This window comes from Enhydra lutris, unplaced genomic scaffold (assembly GCF_002288905.1).
Source record: "Enhydra lutris kenyoni isolate GAN:26980312 unplaced genomic scaffold, ASM228890v2 scaffoldscaffold18, whole genome shotgun sequence".
NCBI lineage: Eukaryota > Metazoa > Chordata > Mammalia > Carnivora > Mustelidae > Enhydra > Enhydra lutris.
In genome coordinates, this window is record NW_019154102.1 from 7,059,178 (window position 1) to 7,076,431 (window position 17,254).

Consider the following 17,254-nt stretch of genomic DNA (forward strand, 5'->3'; position numbering starts at 1 on the left):
TGAATGGATGAATTTACTGAGCCTGCTTCTCTTAATATTGAAATATATTCATCTGTCCTCAAAATGGTCCACAGATCCATTCTTGGTCAGCAACCATGTTTACCTTCATTTTGTTAGCCTCTATGGGTGGTCTCATCTTTGGTGGGCATGGTAGTTGACCCCTGTAGAATCTGGTATGGGATTGCTCTCTCAGTTAAAGATTTTTATCTTCTTACCGTCTGTCCATTAGGAATTAAATGTCTGTTTGGTTTACAACTATTTAAATAACTCAAGGCAGAAAGAATTTGAAAAGAAAAATCTGTGTTATTGTAGCCATCACACCTATTTTTCATCCAAAGCTGCTTTGTCCACGGATTTATAGTGAAACAAAGAACATGCTCACAAGTGGCAAAGTGTAAAAATATTGCAAAGATTAGCTAGATTTCCCTGAATTGAAAGAAACCATCATCTCTAGGTAATGTCAAATTTTTCTTCTAACCTTTCTGCTATGTTCAGGGAGAGAAACCTACCCCCCCCCCCCCAGTTTTTTTATTTTTGTTTTGTTTTGTTTTGTTTTGTTTTTTTAAGCTGTATTTAATCAGTCACTACCCATTTCAAGTTTGCCCGAGGCATGACAAGCTTGGTGAATCAGGACAGTGCTCCCCTCCATGGGGAAATCAATGAACAAACAGCCTGGCACTTCCCTTTCCTCACTCCCCCTGGCCTCACAGAGGCCCTTTGTCATCACTGATCAGTAGCTGCTTTGTGAGCTCAGATTGTAAGAGCTGCTAAGAACGGACGGTCTTGCTAACAGGTGCTTCTGAATTCACCCTCTAAGTTACCACTTGGAGATCTGTCAAACCCGCCACATCCTATCTTGAAGCTTGTTCTGATCAATGGGAAGGAGCCTCGAATTCTCCGTTTCCATCCCATTTATGATAACGGATTGGCCTTAAAGAGCCTGAGAGTTTGTTCTTAGGAGACTTGCGGTTGCCTGTGTGTTGTGTGTAAGCCAGGCTCAGCCCTCACACAGGGACAGCGATTGCATGTGCGCAGGGCAAACAGGGCAAGGAGTGTCCCTGCTCTTCCAGGCATTTCTCTCTAGGCTGAGTTTTCTTTATTCCGCCCCTTAGTCCTGTTGTGTTCTGCACTCCCGGCTGGTCTGAGTAGGTAGAAGGTAGCAAGTTTCCTGTTCTTCAACAATGTGAGAGGATGTGAAGTTATGGTGTCTATTAAATTCCCAGAATGCTGAAATTAACAATTTCAGAGGCCTATGGCTTGCCTGTGTAACTCTGCTGAAAGCTGAATAATTGGGTTTGTTTGGTTTTTTTTTAAGGGAATTTAATGCTACCTTCAGAAATGATTTCCCTTATTCACTTCTCTTGATTTTATGTCTTGTTTGAAGCAAAATAATGACTTCTCTATAACTGATAATTTTAGGAATTAAACCTGCCATTCATTAGAGCATAGTTTGTTCACTTTTTATCATTAAAAAATGTGCAGAGGTAGAGTGATTTTTTTGAAAGAGTAATCCTAGGAAATCCCAGGAAATCCTACTTACAGTGTAATCAGTTGGCTTACGGAGCTACAGAACGCATCACACATGGGTGAGCGATTTTCTGAGGAGACAGAGCGTCCCTTACAGGACAGTGGCAGGGTTAGGGTGCAGCTATTTCTGTCAAATCCCTGAGCATCTCTCAGATCTCCATGTGGAGGGAATGGCACTACCAGGCTTGTTACCCTCTCTTTTTCTGTTGGTGTGTGGTTGTGATGTGGCACCTGGGGAGGTGTTCACAGAAGCAGTTATTGGGGTGCATGATTCGTGCCCCTTGAAACAGCATCCTGACTGTAAAGTATGGGGGGGTCTGGTGTTTTGTAGGTGTTTGTAAAGCATATTGGCTCACTCTTTAACCAGCCCCACCCCCTCCTTTGAAGTTTCCGTCATACTCTGCCATCTTTTCCCCTTTCCTGTCCTTGTCAGTTACCAGCTTCCTGTCTCAGAGGAGTTCCACTGACGGTCCACTGACTAACCTCAGCTCTTGTCAGCCATAGGGTACAGAATCACTAGTAGCTCCCCTCTCCATCAGTGACTTAAACCTCTCCCCTCTAGATTTCTCATTCCCGGTAATCCTGATCTTAATCCTCATTAAAGCATCCTAGATGCCTTAATACCTCCATTTTTTCTAGGTTCATCAGCTCTTCCTGGCTTCATTATTTTGTCTGCCTGAATACCCCTTTTCCAGCTTCTTGGTTCTTCACTCCTATATTTCCCCTACAGCACATACCTCCATTCTTCTGACTAGAAAATCACACTAGCTCAGATTGCCCTCACCAGAGTTCCTGTTGCCAGGGGCACTGAAGCCCTCTCCACTGCTCCTTCATGTTCAGTCTTATCTTTGGTTGGCTCCCTCTGCCAGCCACTCCACAGTCAAAGACAATTCTGACCCTTACTCATTCTTCTGCCCACACCCTCCATTCTTAGTACATGGCTTTTCTATCCTACTTCATGGAGAAAACAGAAGCTACTGGGCATAAATTCCATCTTGGCACTTCTTTTTCTCTCCTCTGTTTTGCTTCCCATCCTTCACCCCATGTAAACTGTTCACTCCTTTCTTCTCAGAAGGATGATGTTCCTCTTCCTATTCAAGGCTTGTCCCTCAGCTGGTGCTTAGACCTCAGCCTCCCGGCCATCCGTGCTCCCTGATCATTGCCTTTCTCTCCTGTATCTCTTATGCCACTCCCCCCAAACTAGATCCATGTCCTCAGCCAAGAAGTGCATTCTAGTCTCCCCACCAAACTCTGTTTGGGAAATAAGTAAATCTTCTGACGGATCTTAGACACTTACATACATATCCCTGCCCCTCCCTTCCTTCCCCTTCCCTCTTCTCATCCAGGCTTTACCAAATCTCTCCTTCACTCTCTAGCCCATTCTACCAGTCAACCTTCTGTCCCTGCCATTCTACTAATATGGTGACTTTCAGATTCCCAAACCTCTTTGTCTTGTTAAAAGGAAGAACGTGTATTTTCTAGAGTAGCATTGTGTGGTAGGAATACAATGCAAGCCACATAGGTGATTTTTTTTTTACTAATCACATTTAAAAAGTTAAAAGAGGTGGTGAAACTAATTTAATAATGTATTTTATTTAACCCAGTATATTAAAAATATCATCCCACATGTAATCGTGAAAATTATTAATGAGTCACTTTATTTTCTTTTTAAAAATTATTTTTACTAGGTCTTCAAAACCTGGTGTTTATTTTATGGTTATAGCATGTCTTAATTTGGATGCGATGCATGTCGCCAGTGGATACTATGTTGGATAGTGAAGTTATAGCCATTCTTCTCTCATTTACTTTTTAGAAACCATCTTTCCTGGCTCTCCTCCTACCTCTTCAATCATTTCTTCTCGGTGTCCCACGTCAGGCCCCCCCTTCTAGCCATTTACATGCTGTTGGTCCTCAGGCTTCCCACTCTCTTCCTGATAATCTCATGTATTCCACCGATTGGCTGAGGGATCTCTGAGTCCCACCTCTCTTTTGAGCTTCTGGCCCACAGATGTCCAAAGTTTAACATGCCACAGGGAGCTCATCATCTTTTGTCTGACTCTTCTTCTCTTGGCTCAGTCCTTGGTACCACCATCCACCCAGGTGCCCAGGCAGAAAACTGGTGTTCCGCTTGAATTGTTCTTCCTCCTTCGACCCCTAGACTAAACACTTAAAAAGTTCTTGAAGTCTACTTTGCCAGTATTTCTTTAAACTTCCCCTTGTTTCCTTCTCCGCAAACACCGCTTTAGTCTAGGTCTTCATCATCCTTTCCTTGGATTGTGGGAGTGGCCTCTTCAGTAGTTTGCCCACTTTACTCACACTTCCCTCCTTTCTAGTCTTTATGCCCTCCATTTTTCACCCATATAAATTGGGATTCACTTAAAGCGGCCAAGTCTGGGATTATATCCCCACTTTTGTTTAAAAAAAAAAAAAAAAAAAAAAGGTAGGGGAGGAGGAGCTGTGTTATAGTCTTCAGTCCAAAGCATTTTGAAGTTGGCCGGCTTCCCTCAGGGCATCCCATAATCCTCCTGTCAGACTCTTTCCCTTCCACTCCAGGTCACCACTGAGCAGCTCTACAGGTGGTTCTGGAAGACAGTGGAATATATTTAACAGAATCCAGCTCCTTTTATTTTGATAATGGAGCTCTCCCATGGCTTTGTAGAATTTTCCTCAACCTGGATTTATCTGAAAGCATGGTTCTTAATCTCTCTCTCTCTCTCTCTCTCTCTCTCAAATCACATATGTCTTTGAAAATATGTTAAAGACATGCCTCATTTCTCGCAGAAAAATGCATAGGTGCAAACACAATTTAGTGTGAGTACCTGAAGGCCACGCGTGGACTGATAGATCTCGTTGGAGGACGATGCTGAACAGCGTGCAGATCATCTGCTGGTTCCCACCAAAAAGGACCAAAAGTAGCCTAGTTTCCCAAGACATTTCAAAAACTCTTGGACCATTTTATGGCACATCTTGGAATCCAAAGAAAGCTATGTTCCTCCAAGGACCCTTTGAAAATTGTCTGGTTAACAACACTGAAAACAATCCTAAACTTGCATTACTTGGCTAAATGTAGCTGATTTTTCTCCACACCCACACCTCTCTTTATAGTAGCTGTTTGCAACAACTTTGTTTCTTCCCGGCTTTCTGAGCATCACTCCCCAGTTGGCTGTCATGTTGTGCTCATCCAGGGCGGGAGGGGGTTGTGTGCAACTGATTTTCCTCACGTCTTCTGTCCTTTCAGATGCCTCCCTGAGAGCCTTGGTTCGGAGCCCTCTCCTGCACACCTCAGGTCACCGTGTGCTCTGCTCTAGCAGCACCCGGTGGTGGAGGGGGCAAGGAGGGGCAAACACTGCCCCAGCCACCTCTGGGGGGCTCTCCGTGGGGTGAGATCTTGTGTCAGGAAGATCCCACACGTCTCCAAGTGAGCCTAAGCTTTCTCTTTGGCAGCCAAGCTACCAGACGACAGGATTGCAGCACTGATTGACCTTCTCGTGGTTCTTCGCTGCCCAAATGTGCCATTTCCACGGAGGTCACGGGCCCGTGCATAGGGACTACCCATCGGCATGGGTGGGGGTTGCAGCCTGCACCCCCAGGGCCGAACAAGAACATTGCTGCCTCAATACTTAACACCCAGTCAGGTGCTCGAGGCCACAGGCCTCCCCTTGGCTTCTTGTCTGTGCTCTCTCTTCCTCAGCAAAGCTTCTCTTCTGCTCTCTCAGAGCTCAAGCCTGTCCATCGTCCTCTCTCCTGATTAATTTGTTTGCTCTTTTGTCAGTCTCCCTCAAGTTTCTTGCCCAGTGGAAACTCTTCTTCAGTTCTCTGAGTGACTTCAAAGTTCCACTTGCCCCCAGAGGCCCCTTTGTGTCTCTTCTCCACCCCTCTGGGATCCCACCACCTGCCCCCCTCCTCACAGGCTCTTCCCCTCCCCGTGTCTCCTCTCTGTGCTCACTCCCTTCCTGGCTCTCCCATCCTGAGCGCCAGCTGGGACAGCCAGCTATAAAGAGTTTATTGGACTGAAAAGTGAGTGAATGTTCTTATGCACCCTACTCTTTCCCACCTCAGCAAAGCTTTTCAGAGTCACATTTCCGATGGAATCTGAATCTGGAAGGATTTAGATCTGCTGAAGAATGCCAAACCTCCAGCCTTTGGCTGCGTTTGAGATTTTTGGCAGTTCCTCCCACGTCTGATGTTACGAACACTGTTTATAGATGCCTGGAAAGAAGCCTTTAATGCTTGTATTGTGTTTTAACTTGCTTTCCTTTGGAGGCAGGGAATTGTCAAGTAAGTATTCACAGCACTCTGGAAAAGTCCAGGTGTTCGATGAGCATCCAGTACTAAGCATTCATGCAGAATACACAGCCGCCAAGGGTCTATACTTACAATCCGCTGAATTTGCCACCAGGTTTCTTCCTTTTGCCCCTCTCATCTTCAGTTGTGAAGCAATACAGCTATAACCATATGCTTGTGAAATGAGAAAGAAACATTCTGAGATTGCTTTACTTTTCAGTTTTTAACTGAAAGTCAAGGTGAAAAACAGCATCGGATTGCCTCTATGTTATATATATATATATACAAGCTCATGTATATATAAATGCGCAGTGTCTGTGCTTGTATGCCTACTCCGTACACACTGTATAATATGGAGCATATTATACAACCTGTGTGTACCCCAAAAACGAGCCCTGCGTCCAATCACAAGTTCTGCCTTTGAACCCCGCTGCAGCCCCAGCGTCCTCCTGCTCCCATCTCAGACCTCGGCTTGCTTCTGTCACACACTTGAACATTCTTAGGTGAAAGAAGAAACCCACGGATTTCATTTGAAAGTCCCACTAAAACAGAAGAAAGAGCAGATGTCCTGGGAAGTGATAATTAATGTGAAGGAAGTGTCTAATTGCGAGAACTGGCGTGCCCCCAGCCTCCCCGTTTTGCTCAATTTGGCAGCAAATGACATCAGCCGGGGGTGTCGTGTGCAGCGATGTGCTCGCTCCCTATTCTTCAGCGCAGATAATAATACCATTTGGTCCAATTATCACTTATGATTACATAACCTGTTTTGATTGAAGAGTTTCTCAGAAAATAAAGGTAACTTGTTTTGCCCCAGCACAAAAATGCAAGCCGTTCCAGCAGGCAAGCGGCCCTACCAAGAAACCCTGGGAATTATTAGGCTAAATTATGAGTCGAACTCGATTCGGAAACAAAGCGTCCTTTGTGCATAACTCCCCGCGACATCCAGAAGGATGTGATTGTGTTTCTGAGCACAAGTTTCCCCCCAGCACACTCTCACCCAAGCAGAGTCCCCGGGCGCATTCGCAAAGTCACAGAGAGTGTGCGGGAAGCATTGACAAGGCTTCCTTTTTTCTCCCTATTCTGTAGGCGCTTTAGTGCAGAGTTTGCCCAGAGACGCCAGGGTATGAGCTTTCTGAATTTGTAGACTGGTGCACTCTTTCATTTCTGTTTTAGTTTTTGCTGGCATGTCCGGGAAGCATGGTTTGTGCCACACGGGAATGTCTGTTCACTCAGATAATGCTTGTGCATGAATGAGGCGATTGCTAATGCGGCTCTAAACTGTACTAAGTTTCTCACTTGGCTTTGTTTGCTGCTTCCAAGGGGATCAAGGTAATCCTTTCTCTTTGCGTAGCCCATGAGCAGTAACTGGTAGATTTGAAACCTGTGGCGGGAGCTGGGACAGGCTTCTCCCCTCACCCCATTTCCTCACCCCAAGAAGTCTGATTTAAGGGAACCCCACATTACAAAATGTTGGTCTGCTTGTGTAAGAGTGGAGAGCCTACCCATTATAAAATCTCTTCACTAAATTTGGAGGCCCAGAGCCATAACTGAGGGTGGGGGGGAGGCAAACTTCGGGATGATGGTAGCAGTTTAAGGTAAACCATAACTCTGAAGTAGAGGGCCAAGTGAGGGTTCTTTCTGCCTTCTACCCCTGTACTTCTCACTTGCCCTTTTATGTATCGAGAATGACCTGGGCACTCGGCCATCTGGGCCCTTTCCCAAACCTGACCTGTGAGTCCCACCTCACACCAGGCCATGATCTCTGACCACCTAATTCTGAACAATGTAGGTGCTTCCCTGCCTGGAGAATGGCCGGGGGGTTCAGGAAGCACAGCCTCTTCCTTTTCGTTCTTAGGCTCCTCTTTCATTTGAAAATCAGCCCCTCTGACTCCTGTGCTCTTCTTGGCTCCCTGGAGGTAGAAAGCCTAATTTCGGACTACGATGCTTTAGGTGTGGGGAAGCCCAGCCCAGTGCCATTGTGTGGGACCCCAAATGTCAGAATCTACCATTTCTCGGGGAGCAAAGGAGGGAGCAGGACACAACAAACCCAGGTGGAGGGTCTGCTGAGTGGGGGAAGGGGAAGGGGACCCTGGCACTGGCCTTAGCTGAGCTCACTGGAGGGGCAGCCTTGCTGCCTTTTGTTCAACACCATGTTTTGGGGTTGTTTTGTCTTGTTTTGTTGTTACTCTCTGTTCCAGACCGCCCGTTAGCAGAGCAGCTCCCCAGCCTGAGAAACTCCAGAAGAACAATATCACCAAAAAAAAGAAACTGGTTGAGGTAAGGAGGTTAAACTATTTTGTTTTTAATCTGATATCAGTGTTGTAAGGCCTGCCTGGTGGACATCACCATCTGCGCAGGCCCATCTGCGTTTACCTTCTAGTAAACCTGAATGGACCTGCTGGGTCGCTCTTGTCCTCTCTCCCTCCTGCATGGCACTGTGGCCCTGATCCCAGGGACTCTCACCCACTGGGTCATGTTTCTTCAGCCCTGTCACCAGGTCTTGTCAGTACTAACTTGCAAATATCCCATGTCCTTCGAACCTGACTCCCTTACATCAGACCTAGTCCCCCTCAGGGGAGAAGAGACACAAAGGGGAAGAGGGGGCTTATTCGCGTCTCTGATGTTGTGTGAGCTCTCGCAGTGAGCCGGGCACTGTGTACGTACTTCCCGAGACGTATTTTATGCACGTCTCCTACCTGGGAGGAAGGTAGTACTATTGTTTCCATTTTACAGATGAAAACACCAGCTCCCAGAAGTTAAGCGACTGATTAGGCCCCATGCCCAAGTTCTCCAAGCCAGGAAACAGAGATTTGAACTTGGTTGTTCCTACTTGAGGATTGCCACTCTGTGGACCTGCTCTTTTCTAAGAGGAGCCTCCTAGCTGTTGTTTCTGCCTTCAGAGTCCCCTCCCTTTCTGACACGTCTTGGTGCCCACAGCGTTCACGCTCTAAAATGCAATCGCTTTAAGACCCAGAAGTTTCCCATACTTCCCTGGGGGATTCAAGTGCATGGTTTCAAAACCTCAACCAGGACCCTCTTCCAGCTTCAGTACCTGTGATTTGCCACCATACTTCAAATCTCCAGCTCCCAAACCTGTTACTTAATGTTCTCTAACACTGGGGTGACCCTCAGGCTCCTGTGTTTTAGAAGGCGCCTCTTCTACCCTCCCCACACCTTGGACCTCCAAGCTCTTCTCTGGCATGTCCTATGTGCGATCTTCCTAATTCTCCTCATCCTAAACCCTCCTACACTCCTCACACACACGCCCCTTATCCACAGCCCTTGTCACACATGCTATCACCATTATTTCTCACTCATCTCTCCCTCCTAGCACACTGTGAACTCACTAAGGACAGAAGAATCCATCTTAAATTGTTTTTTATTGGAAAAGGAGAACTAATTGGAGGGATTTATCATGGAACAGAGCACAGGTCAGAAGATGCAGCTGAGCTTTAGGAAAAGACAGCATCCAGAAGCTGAGAAGCCACCATAAACCAAAATGGTGCTTCTTCCTGCCCGTCAGGGCCCTGTATGTCTGATGCATCCTTCCCTTTTTCTGCAGACTTCTTGAACTATTTTGGTAGATGATGGGTATGACCAAGCCCCTGAGCTTGTATCTCCTCACTTAGACAGCCAAGCCTACCAGTGTCCTCAATTCTAAATTCCCAGGAGAAACAATCTGACTAGCCCTGTTTGACTCAATGTCCACCAGGATGAGGGGTCACATGCCACACCTGCAGCTTCTGGGGGACACATCCACGTGGGAGGAGGCTGAGAAGAAAGGAAGAGAAGGGCTCTCTAGGCAAGAGAGATTTCAAAAAGCAAAATCATAAAGATAGGAAAGCTCATGATAAGTGGGCTAAATAGAAATTCAGCTGGACCAAGGGGCACAGAACTTGTGTGAATGGGGGTAACTATGCCAGCTTAGGAATTTGAGCTTCATCCCACAGGCAGTGAAAGTCAGTGAATGTTCTGGAGTAAGGAGGGGTTATGGTATTTTAGGACAAATAATCCGATGTTTGCAACTGATGAGCTTTAGAGAGAGAGGTCAGGGAACCTAGAATCAGGGGACGTAGAGAAAGGGACCCACAGCTTCTTACTCTTGTGTCCCACCTCCCCAGCACCACGCCTGGCACAGAAGAGCTGCCAACAGTACGTGTACGCATCAAATTGCATTAATAACTGATGTGATCTTAATCAGCCGCTCTTTGTCACGGAAGACGAGATGAAAAGAAGAAAAAGACTATAAACCCAGAACAGTATCTGGTTGTTGAAAAAAAATGCAAATGATGTAGAAACCTTGTAGGGCAAGCACCAGGCAACAGAAGGAGCATGGCATTTGCCTGGATATTCTGCTCTGCCAGGCCCAGTGGTGTTTGTGGGAATCAAAGCAAATCCCTGGGCCACCATTCCGCGCCCTCCCCCCCCAACAAAGAGTGCCTGCCAAGGCACAGACACAAAACTTCCAGGGGACCTTTGTAGGGCATCAAATCAGTAAGCCTGGACTCACCTGGAGAGCCTGGAAGCTTATCTAGCCTATTCAGAAAACTCCCTGTAACTCTATATGTGAGCCTTGTCCCCCTAGCCTTTCAGGGAACTAAAGAAAGGGCTGCGTTTTCTCTTTCGCTAGACCAGAAGCCAGAGTTGGCTGTCTAACCAGCCGCGCAGTTCCCATGAGGTAAGGGACTGGCTGCCCCCGGAGCGTGGGCCTGTGGCCCTGCTCCTGCTCCCTCTGAGGGCCGCTGTCATCTGTGTGTGGGAATGTAGGAGCTGGCTCTCGACCACGTGTTTGGCTACAGGGGATTCGACTGTCGCAACAACCTGCATTACCTGAATGATGGCGCGGACATCATCTTCCACACGGCGGCGGCTGGCGTGCTGCAGAACCTCTCCACGGGTAACGCGGCCCCGGGGTTCCCTGTGAGGGCCTGTGAGGCTCTGCTTCGCGCCCTGCCTGCCTCCTCCTCTCTTGAGATGCCCAGAAGCTGGTGCGATCTCTGCCTGTGGGAACCTGTCCTCTTAATTTCTGACTGGAATCCCTTGGTCCTAGAAAGTGTGGAGGGCCATGTTCAAAGGTCAAAGCCCTCTTCCTTTCTAACAACACCCTGCTGTCAGCCCTTAGAGGGAGGTGTCCACGTTTCCATCAGCTGCTCAGAGGCTGGGAGGGATGGACAGGAGCCAGAAAGAGGGTGTGGGGAGTGGAGAAATTCCTTGCAGGCAGTTACCAAGAACAAAGCCCAGGGGAACTTTGCTCATTAATTTTTCACAGTGACCAAGTGTTTTTAGCAGCTTGGGTTTTTAAGTTTGGCTTGCTTTGACTGGTTAGCCAGAAGAAAGAGAACTCTTAAAGCATTAGCAAAACACCCCAAATGTCCCTTCACTGTAGGATGAATCAGGTTAAACAAATAGTTGAAAAAGAAATACCACAAGCCAAAAAAAAGTATTCAGAAATTAATTTGGCACCCATTAATTTGCCAACGGATTTAAATGTGTTCCCATCTTGCCTTATTTGCTTTGTATCTTAAAACAGACCCCCTTTCTTTTTTCAAATGTTTATGCTCCTTCCCAAGTCTGTGTACTTGTTTGTCATACATTTTTAGACAAAGTCACTGAGCACATAATGATTTGTCTTTTGTGGGGAGGAGGGCCTTGAAATTTTCTATATGTTTTCTCTTTTTTGTGTAGCCACATATTATCATTTTTGTAGCAACGTGCTATTTCTTTGCCTACTGGTGCCGCCATTTATGTCTTAGTTCTCGGCCTTTGGATGGATTTAACAGTGGCCACCTTGGAAGTGGGCAAACCCATTTGCCACAGTCAATCGATGAGGACATATTTCTGTTCTTTCTTCTACCTCCTGTGACATACGTTGAGTGAGGGCATGAGGGGGTGAAGACATCACCTGTGCCATTTGAGAAAGGAGGATTTGGAAGAGAGTCCCTAAGTATTTTCCTATTCCATAGCCTTCCTTTCAGATGAGTAAGTGGTGCCATTTTGCTCAGTTAGGTAGTATCTCTGTTACCATTTTGGACCCTGGAAGCCTTGCACTTGGACTGAGCTCCAGACCCCCACAGATAGCGGGAAGGGTTGCAGGGGAGCCGGCAGGTGCTAGAGAATAGACCCCAGCTCTTCTGCCCGGCCTGGAACAGAATATGTAAATGTGAAAATGGTCTTCCAGCTCCCCAGGCAGGATTCTAAAATTGACAACTTGGGGCCTTTGTCGCTCACTTTTACAAGGCATTTGCAGGCCTACACAATGTTTTGAGGTTGCCCTGAGAGGTCTGTACCCCCACTTACCCTCCTGTGTCTGCCCCTAGGGAGCCAGAGCTTCTACCTGGAGCACACAGACGACATCCTCTGCCTCACAGTGAACCAGCACCCCAAGTACAGGAACGTGGTGGCCACCAGCCAGATAGGTAGGAGAGTCCTGCAGCTGCCGGGCTTTCCCGCAGCTGAGCAGAGACCCTGCTTGATGGGCAGTTATCTGGAAAGGGAGCGGACGGGTTGCTGACACCTACCCATTGTCGACGTTGCTGTTATCTTGGGAGCCCTGAATATTTGTGTCATGTGGGTTGAAATATCCAGTGATTAGGGATTCTGAGGGATCATAAAGTCAGACCAGAGCCTGATAATCCAAATAAACGGGTGCCCGTATCCCTGTGGACTTGTGGGGGTAATTTTTCAGATGCCAAGAGGTGAGATAAAGAGCACCCCCTCTGCAGCCTGGGACTGTGCTCGGCGAGGGCGGCTTACAGTTTGTGTGCCCGGCTCTTTTGGACCCTGGGAGACTGCCAAGGACAAATGTGAACTGATTCACATTTGTGAGAAGTTGTGCTGTGTGTGCGTGTTGCAGTTGTTGTTTTCAACTTTGTCGTTTCGAAGGCAGTTTTTACAAACACCTCCTTCTGCTTGTATTCATTGAACTCATGTCCATTTTTAAGTTTAATGTGGAGCTTCCCGATGCTGCTGTTAAGTGCCTCACTATTAGAAACGTGACTCACTTTAGCTGTTGTCTTCCCTTGACGCTTCCTCATTGCCATTGTCCACCCAACGCAGTTGATAAGACCGAGACCCCAGGTAAGGCTGCTCCCCCGTGAGTAGTTGGAATCTGCACAGAGAAATCATGTCACTTTGTCGTGTTTGCTGATTGTATCTGGCGAAACTGCAGATACAGATCGCTGAGCTCACCAGTTTCCTCTGTATGAACCCCTCCACGACTGTGTGTGCTGGACACAGATGCCCCCTAGGCCCCCGGCTCTAAAAGCACGGCAGCTGTGTCTCATCTCTCACTGCTGGCCAGGTCAGGCTGTAGGTCTGTGAGGCCCAGTAACCATAACACCCTGAAGACCGGTCTTAAAAAGGCTTTGGGGGTGAACCTAAGCGTGCCTCCAGCCCCCCACTCTCCAGCCTCAGTTCTGTGTCATGCCTCACACATTCAGGGACGACGCCTTCAATCCACATCTGGGACGCCATGACCAAGCACACCCTCTCGATGCTTCGGTGCTTCCACTCGAAAGGGGTGAATTACATCAACTTCAGTGCCACCGGGAAGCTCCTGGTGTCAGTGGGAGTGGACCCCGAGCACACCATCACCGTCTGGCGTTGGCAAGAAGGTAAAAGGAGCTAGGCTGTCTGTCTGTTGGGGAGGCCTGCTTGTGGTGTGTGTGGGGCTCAAACCTCCACGGGCCTCACTCCGAAGCCCACCGTGGGCACTGCTGCTGGGTTGGCAGAAAACAGGGTCTCTAGATCCCGGAGAAACTCCCTGTCAGACCCCTGGGCCCCATGGCCAGGGCAGTCCTGGCCGGTTGAGGAAGGGTCTGTGGGTACTCTCTGCTGGCAGCCTTCCTCCTCAAGCGGAAGACCGTGGCCACCTCCATCTCGGTCCTAATTCCCTTCCCACCGAAATGTCCATGTCCTTGACATTCCCTCCATGACCTCTAGATCCCACTGCAGCCTTGTCACCCTGGTTGCCTTATTACAGGAACTGGGGCAGGATTTTACCACTGTGGGCTCAGAAACACTTTTTTTTTTTTTGCATTTTTAACTCTTTTGAAATGGGGATTCACCTTATAATCAAGGTTTACATTTAGTAACAAGATTTCTTTCTTGCCTTTCCCCAACATGCACGCACATACACACAGGCTACTACTAAATTTATGTTCAGGTTAGAATCAAAGATGTGCAATCTTTCGAGTGTATTCTCAGGTTGGCAGAACAGATCCAATTAGCTAGGATATTAATGAGGTCTGTCTCCAGCCCGGCAGCCTGTATCTGGGGCACTCTGAGCCAGGCACGCACGGAGGTGGCACTTCTCCAATTCAGGGCTTCTAGAGGCTCATTATCTCAGCACCTCCCCATGGAGGGAGTTAGAAAGAGCTGGGGGCTAAGTTCCAATCCCTCCTGGGCCCCCATGTGAGAAAAAGAGGTTGGGAGCCTGCAGACTTTTATTTTTTGATTTTTTTTTTTTAATTGATAGAATTGTTCTCTGTCTTTATTATATCAATGCCAACATCCTGATTGTGACATTGTGTAGTTTTTCAAAAATGCCACCATGGTGGTAAACTCGCAAAGGATACATGGAATCTCTCTGCATTATTTCTTTTTTTTTAATTAACATGTAACGTATTATTTGCCGCAGGGGTACAGGTCTGTGACTCATCAGGCTTACACACTTCACGGCACTCACCATATCACATACCCTCCCCAATGTCGATAACCCAACCACCCTCTCCACACCTCCCCTCGCCCTGGCAACCCTCAGTTTGTTTTGTGAGATTAAGAGTCTCTTATGGTTTGTGTCCCTCCTGATCCTGTCTTGTTTCATTTTTTTCCTTCCCTGCCCTCCAAACCCCCATCTCTGCCTCTCAAATTCTTCATATCAGGGAGATCATAATTGTCTTTCTCTGATTGACTTATTTCACTCAGCATGATACCCTCTGGTTCCATCCATGTCATTGCAAATGGCCAGATTTCATTTCTTTTGATGGCTGCAGACTTTTATGATGAGACTCGTTCATCTTATCCCGTCATCTCTCATTTTCTTGTTCCTCAGTGCATTGTGTCCAAATGGCCCCATAATCTATGTTTTGGGGATGCAGCTTCATCTCCTGTCATGTCGAGTTGTTCTTAAATAGCCTCAGCCCCCAATGAGACATTGAGGGTCTTAAACAATAGACTCGTGGTCTCGTGACATTGGAAGGACCAGTCCGGATCCCCCGCATGGAGTCGTCCCTGCAGGTGCCCTCCTGACAGGCCGACTCCCATCCTCACCCGAATACCTGCAGGCAGATGGCCCACGCCACTTCCCAAGGCAGCCCACCCACTGCTGGAAATCTGTTATAAAGCCCTTTCTTGCGAGGGCCTAAGATGCTTGATTATGCCTTTCTTCTATGGCAGGAACTCTGCCGTCTGCAGCGGCCAGGACCAAGTCTGTGCCTAGTTCCTTGGAAGAGAGTCATCCCGTCAGCGCCCCCCCCCGCCCCCCGTCACACATGGGCTGGTCTTTCAGTTCAGGCCCACTCTCCTCCCTTCTGCCATCTGTCCCTCTGGGCTGCCCCTGCTCCGGCCCTGCCCCAGCCCAGACTCCTGCTCACCTGGGGTGCCTTCTGACCTCCAGATGGGGGACCCGGAGACCCAGGACTTTGAAATAAGCATTTAAACATGATCAAGAGAAGCCTTCTCTTGGGGAACTTTCTCCCATGTCTTTTTTGGAGCCAGCGCTTGGGTGTCTGCAGAAGGGCTCTGAGCAGTAAGAATATCTCATGTGTCACCAACCACCAGCTCTTCTGAGCCGATTGTGTGTGGTTTTTCCTTCACTTCAAGTCCTGTTTACAGATGATACAGTTTTGCGGGCGGTTTATCTACATTTTTTTAACATTAGAGAGCATATTATTTATTCTTCATTTGTTGGAGGACTGTTTTTGTGGAACTCAGGGTGTGTGTGTGTGTGTGTGTGTATAGTTAAGAAACAAAGTTGAGTACAGAATGAGCTTATTATATAAAATGCACATTGTCAGGTCCTTGATACTTAAATGAAACTTGTTCTGAGCAACGTAGAAGCCGGTGCAAGGTGGGACACAGGTGTCCCCACAATTAGAAGGGTCCGTGGAGTAAGACCAGAAAAAAACAGTGGCTTAAAAGAAGGTGCAAAGTAAAACAGCATTTCTCCCACGACTCCAGAGAACGATCCTCTATCTCCCTGGCAGCCCGTGTGCATTGCTTTGGCTGTAATCCAGCCCTTCAAACCTTATTTCTGCTGGAGAAGGGAGAGTTGTTCGTGTTTTCTTACGACGTGTAGTTTTTGTACTGATTGCTCACGATATGTCTTTGTCCTGTAAGTGTTGCAAATGTTTTCTCCCGTTGTGGTATTTGTCTTTTAACTTAGTTTATGGTGTCCTTGGGAACCGGAGTTCTCAAGCCTCCAAACCCTAGGTAGGGAAGTACGTGTTTTTGAGACGGATGCCCTGAGCGGTACTGTGTGGGTCTCCCCCTGCTGCTCCTGGCGGGCGAGGCCAAGGGCCACAGGCCCAGCTGCACGAGAATCCAGCACCGCCACTCCGCTGGAGAGCCACGTAACAAACAGGTGAAACAGGTAAAGAGAACTAAGAGTACACTTACGTGATGAGCCCTGAGAAATGTACAGAAGTATCCGTATACTGTACCCTTGATGCTAATAGAACATTGGCTGTTAACTGAACTGGAATTTTTTTAAAAAATGTTAAGTGAAGAGGAGAAAAAACGTATACGTGTGAGTAAATAGGAAGAGGAGATAATTAAGAGGAAATTGAAACTAAAACATTAAGAATAAATTTGAAGAAAATGGAAAGAAATGTAAAATAAAAATTAAAAACTCAAAGGCTGAAGAGCAATGATGAGTTAAAAACAGATATGTGTGAGCTGGAGGCTGAGAGGCGAGCTGGCCGGTCTAGACCCGACACGGGGAGAGTGGCCACAGCACCTGTTGACGCTCCCGGAACAGTCGCTGTGCCCAGCTCGGCTCTTGGGGCTTCAATTGTCCCAGACTTTTCAATCCTCACAACACCTTCTAAAATGGGAGCGCTTATTATCCCCAAATTACGGATGAGCCAACTGAGGCACCAGGAGGTTCAAATAACTTTCCCAAAATTGCTCGAAAAATAAATGGTGGAGCTCGGACTGTCTGAGGACAAAAGTTAAAGCCCCGCATATGAGTCAAACACATAAATGGGGTTGAGGAAACAACTAGTAATTAGGTATAAAAGGTAGAATTTTTAAACCCCAAAACCATAAAAGATAAAGGAATGCGAAGGACTTTTTTTTTGAAGAACGCAAAAGGAGAGAATCTTGGGAAGAAATAAAGAACTGTCTAAAGGAATGGGAGTCTCCAGTTATATTCCCACTGCCGGTGGGCAGGAATCCTGTGGTGGGTTCAGAGATCAGAGGTGGGGAAATGAAGGGTGCCCTT

At 47.4% G+C, this 17,254-nt stretch overlaps 1 protein-coding gene across 2 annotated transcripts in view; it reads left to right on the plus strand.

Annotated features, from left to right (window-relative positions):
- LOC111148192 (echinoderm microtubule associated protein like 6) overlaps positions 1 to 17,254 on the plus strand; it is a 272,095-nt gene that overhangs the window by 242,052 nt on the left and 12,789 nt on the right. The window contains exons 28-32 of one of the 2 annotated variants that reach the window (XM_022504656.1): positions 7,132 to 7,140; positions 8,010 to 8,088; positions 10,579 to 10,708; positions 12,129 to 12,233; positions 13,236 to 13,424. In XM_022504656.1, the coding sequence (XP_022360364.1) occupies positions 7,132 to 7,140; positions 8,010 to 8,088; positions 10,579 to 10,708; positions 12,129 to 12,233; positions 13,236 to 13,424 (512 nt within the window). The remainder of the gene's footprint in view (positions 1 to 7,131; positions 7,141 to 8,009; positions 8,089 to 10,578; positions 10,709 to 12,128; positions 12,234 to 13,235; positions 13,425 to 17,254) is intronic. The other variant, XM_022504657.1, reaches the window with a different exon arrangement.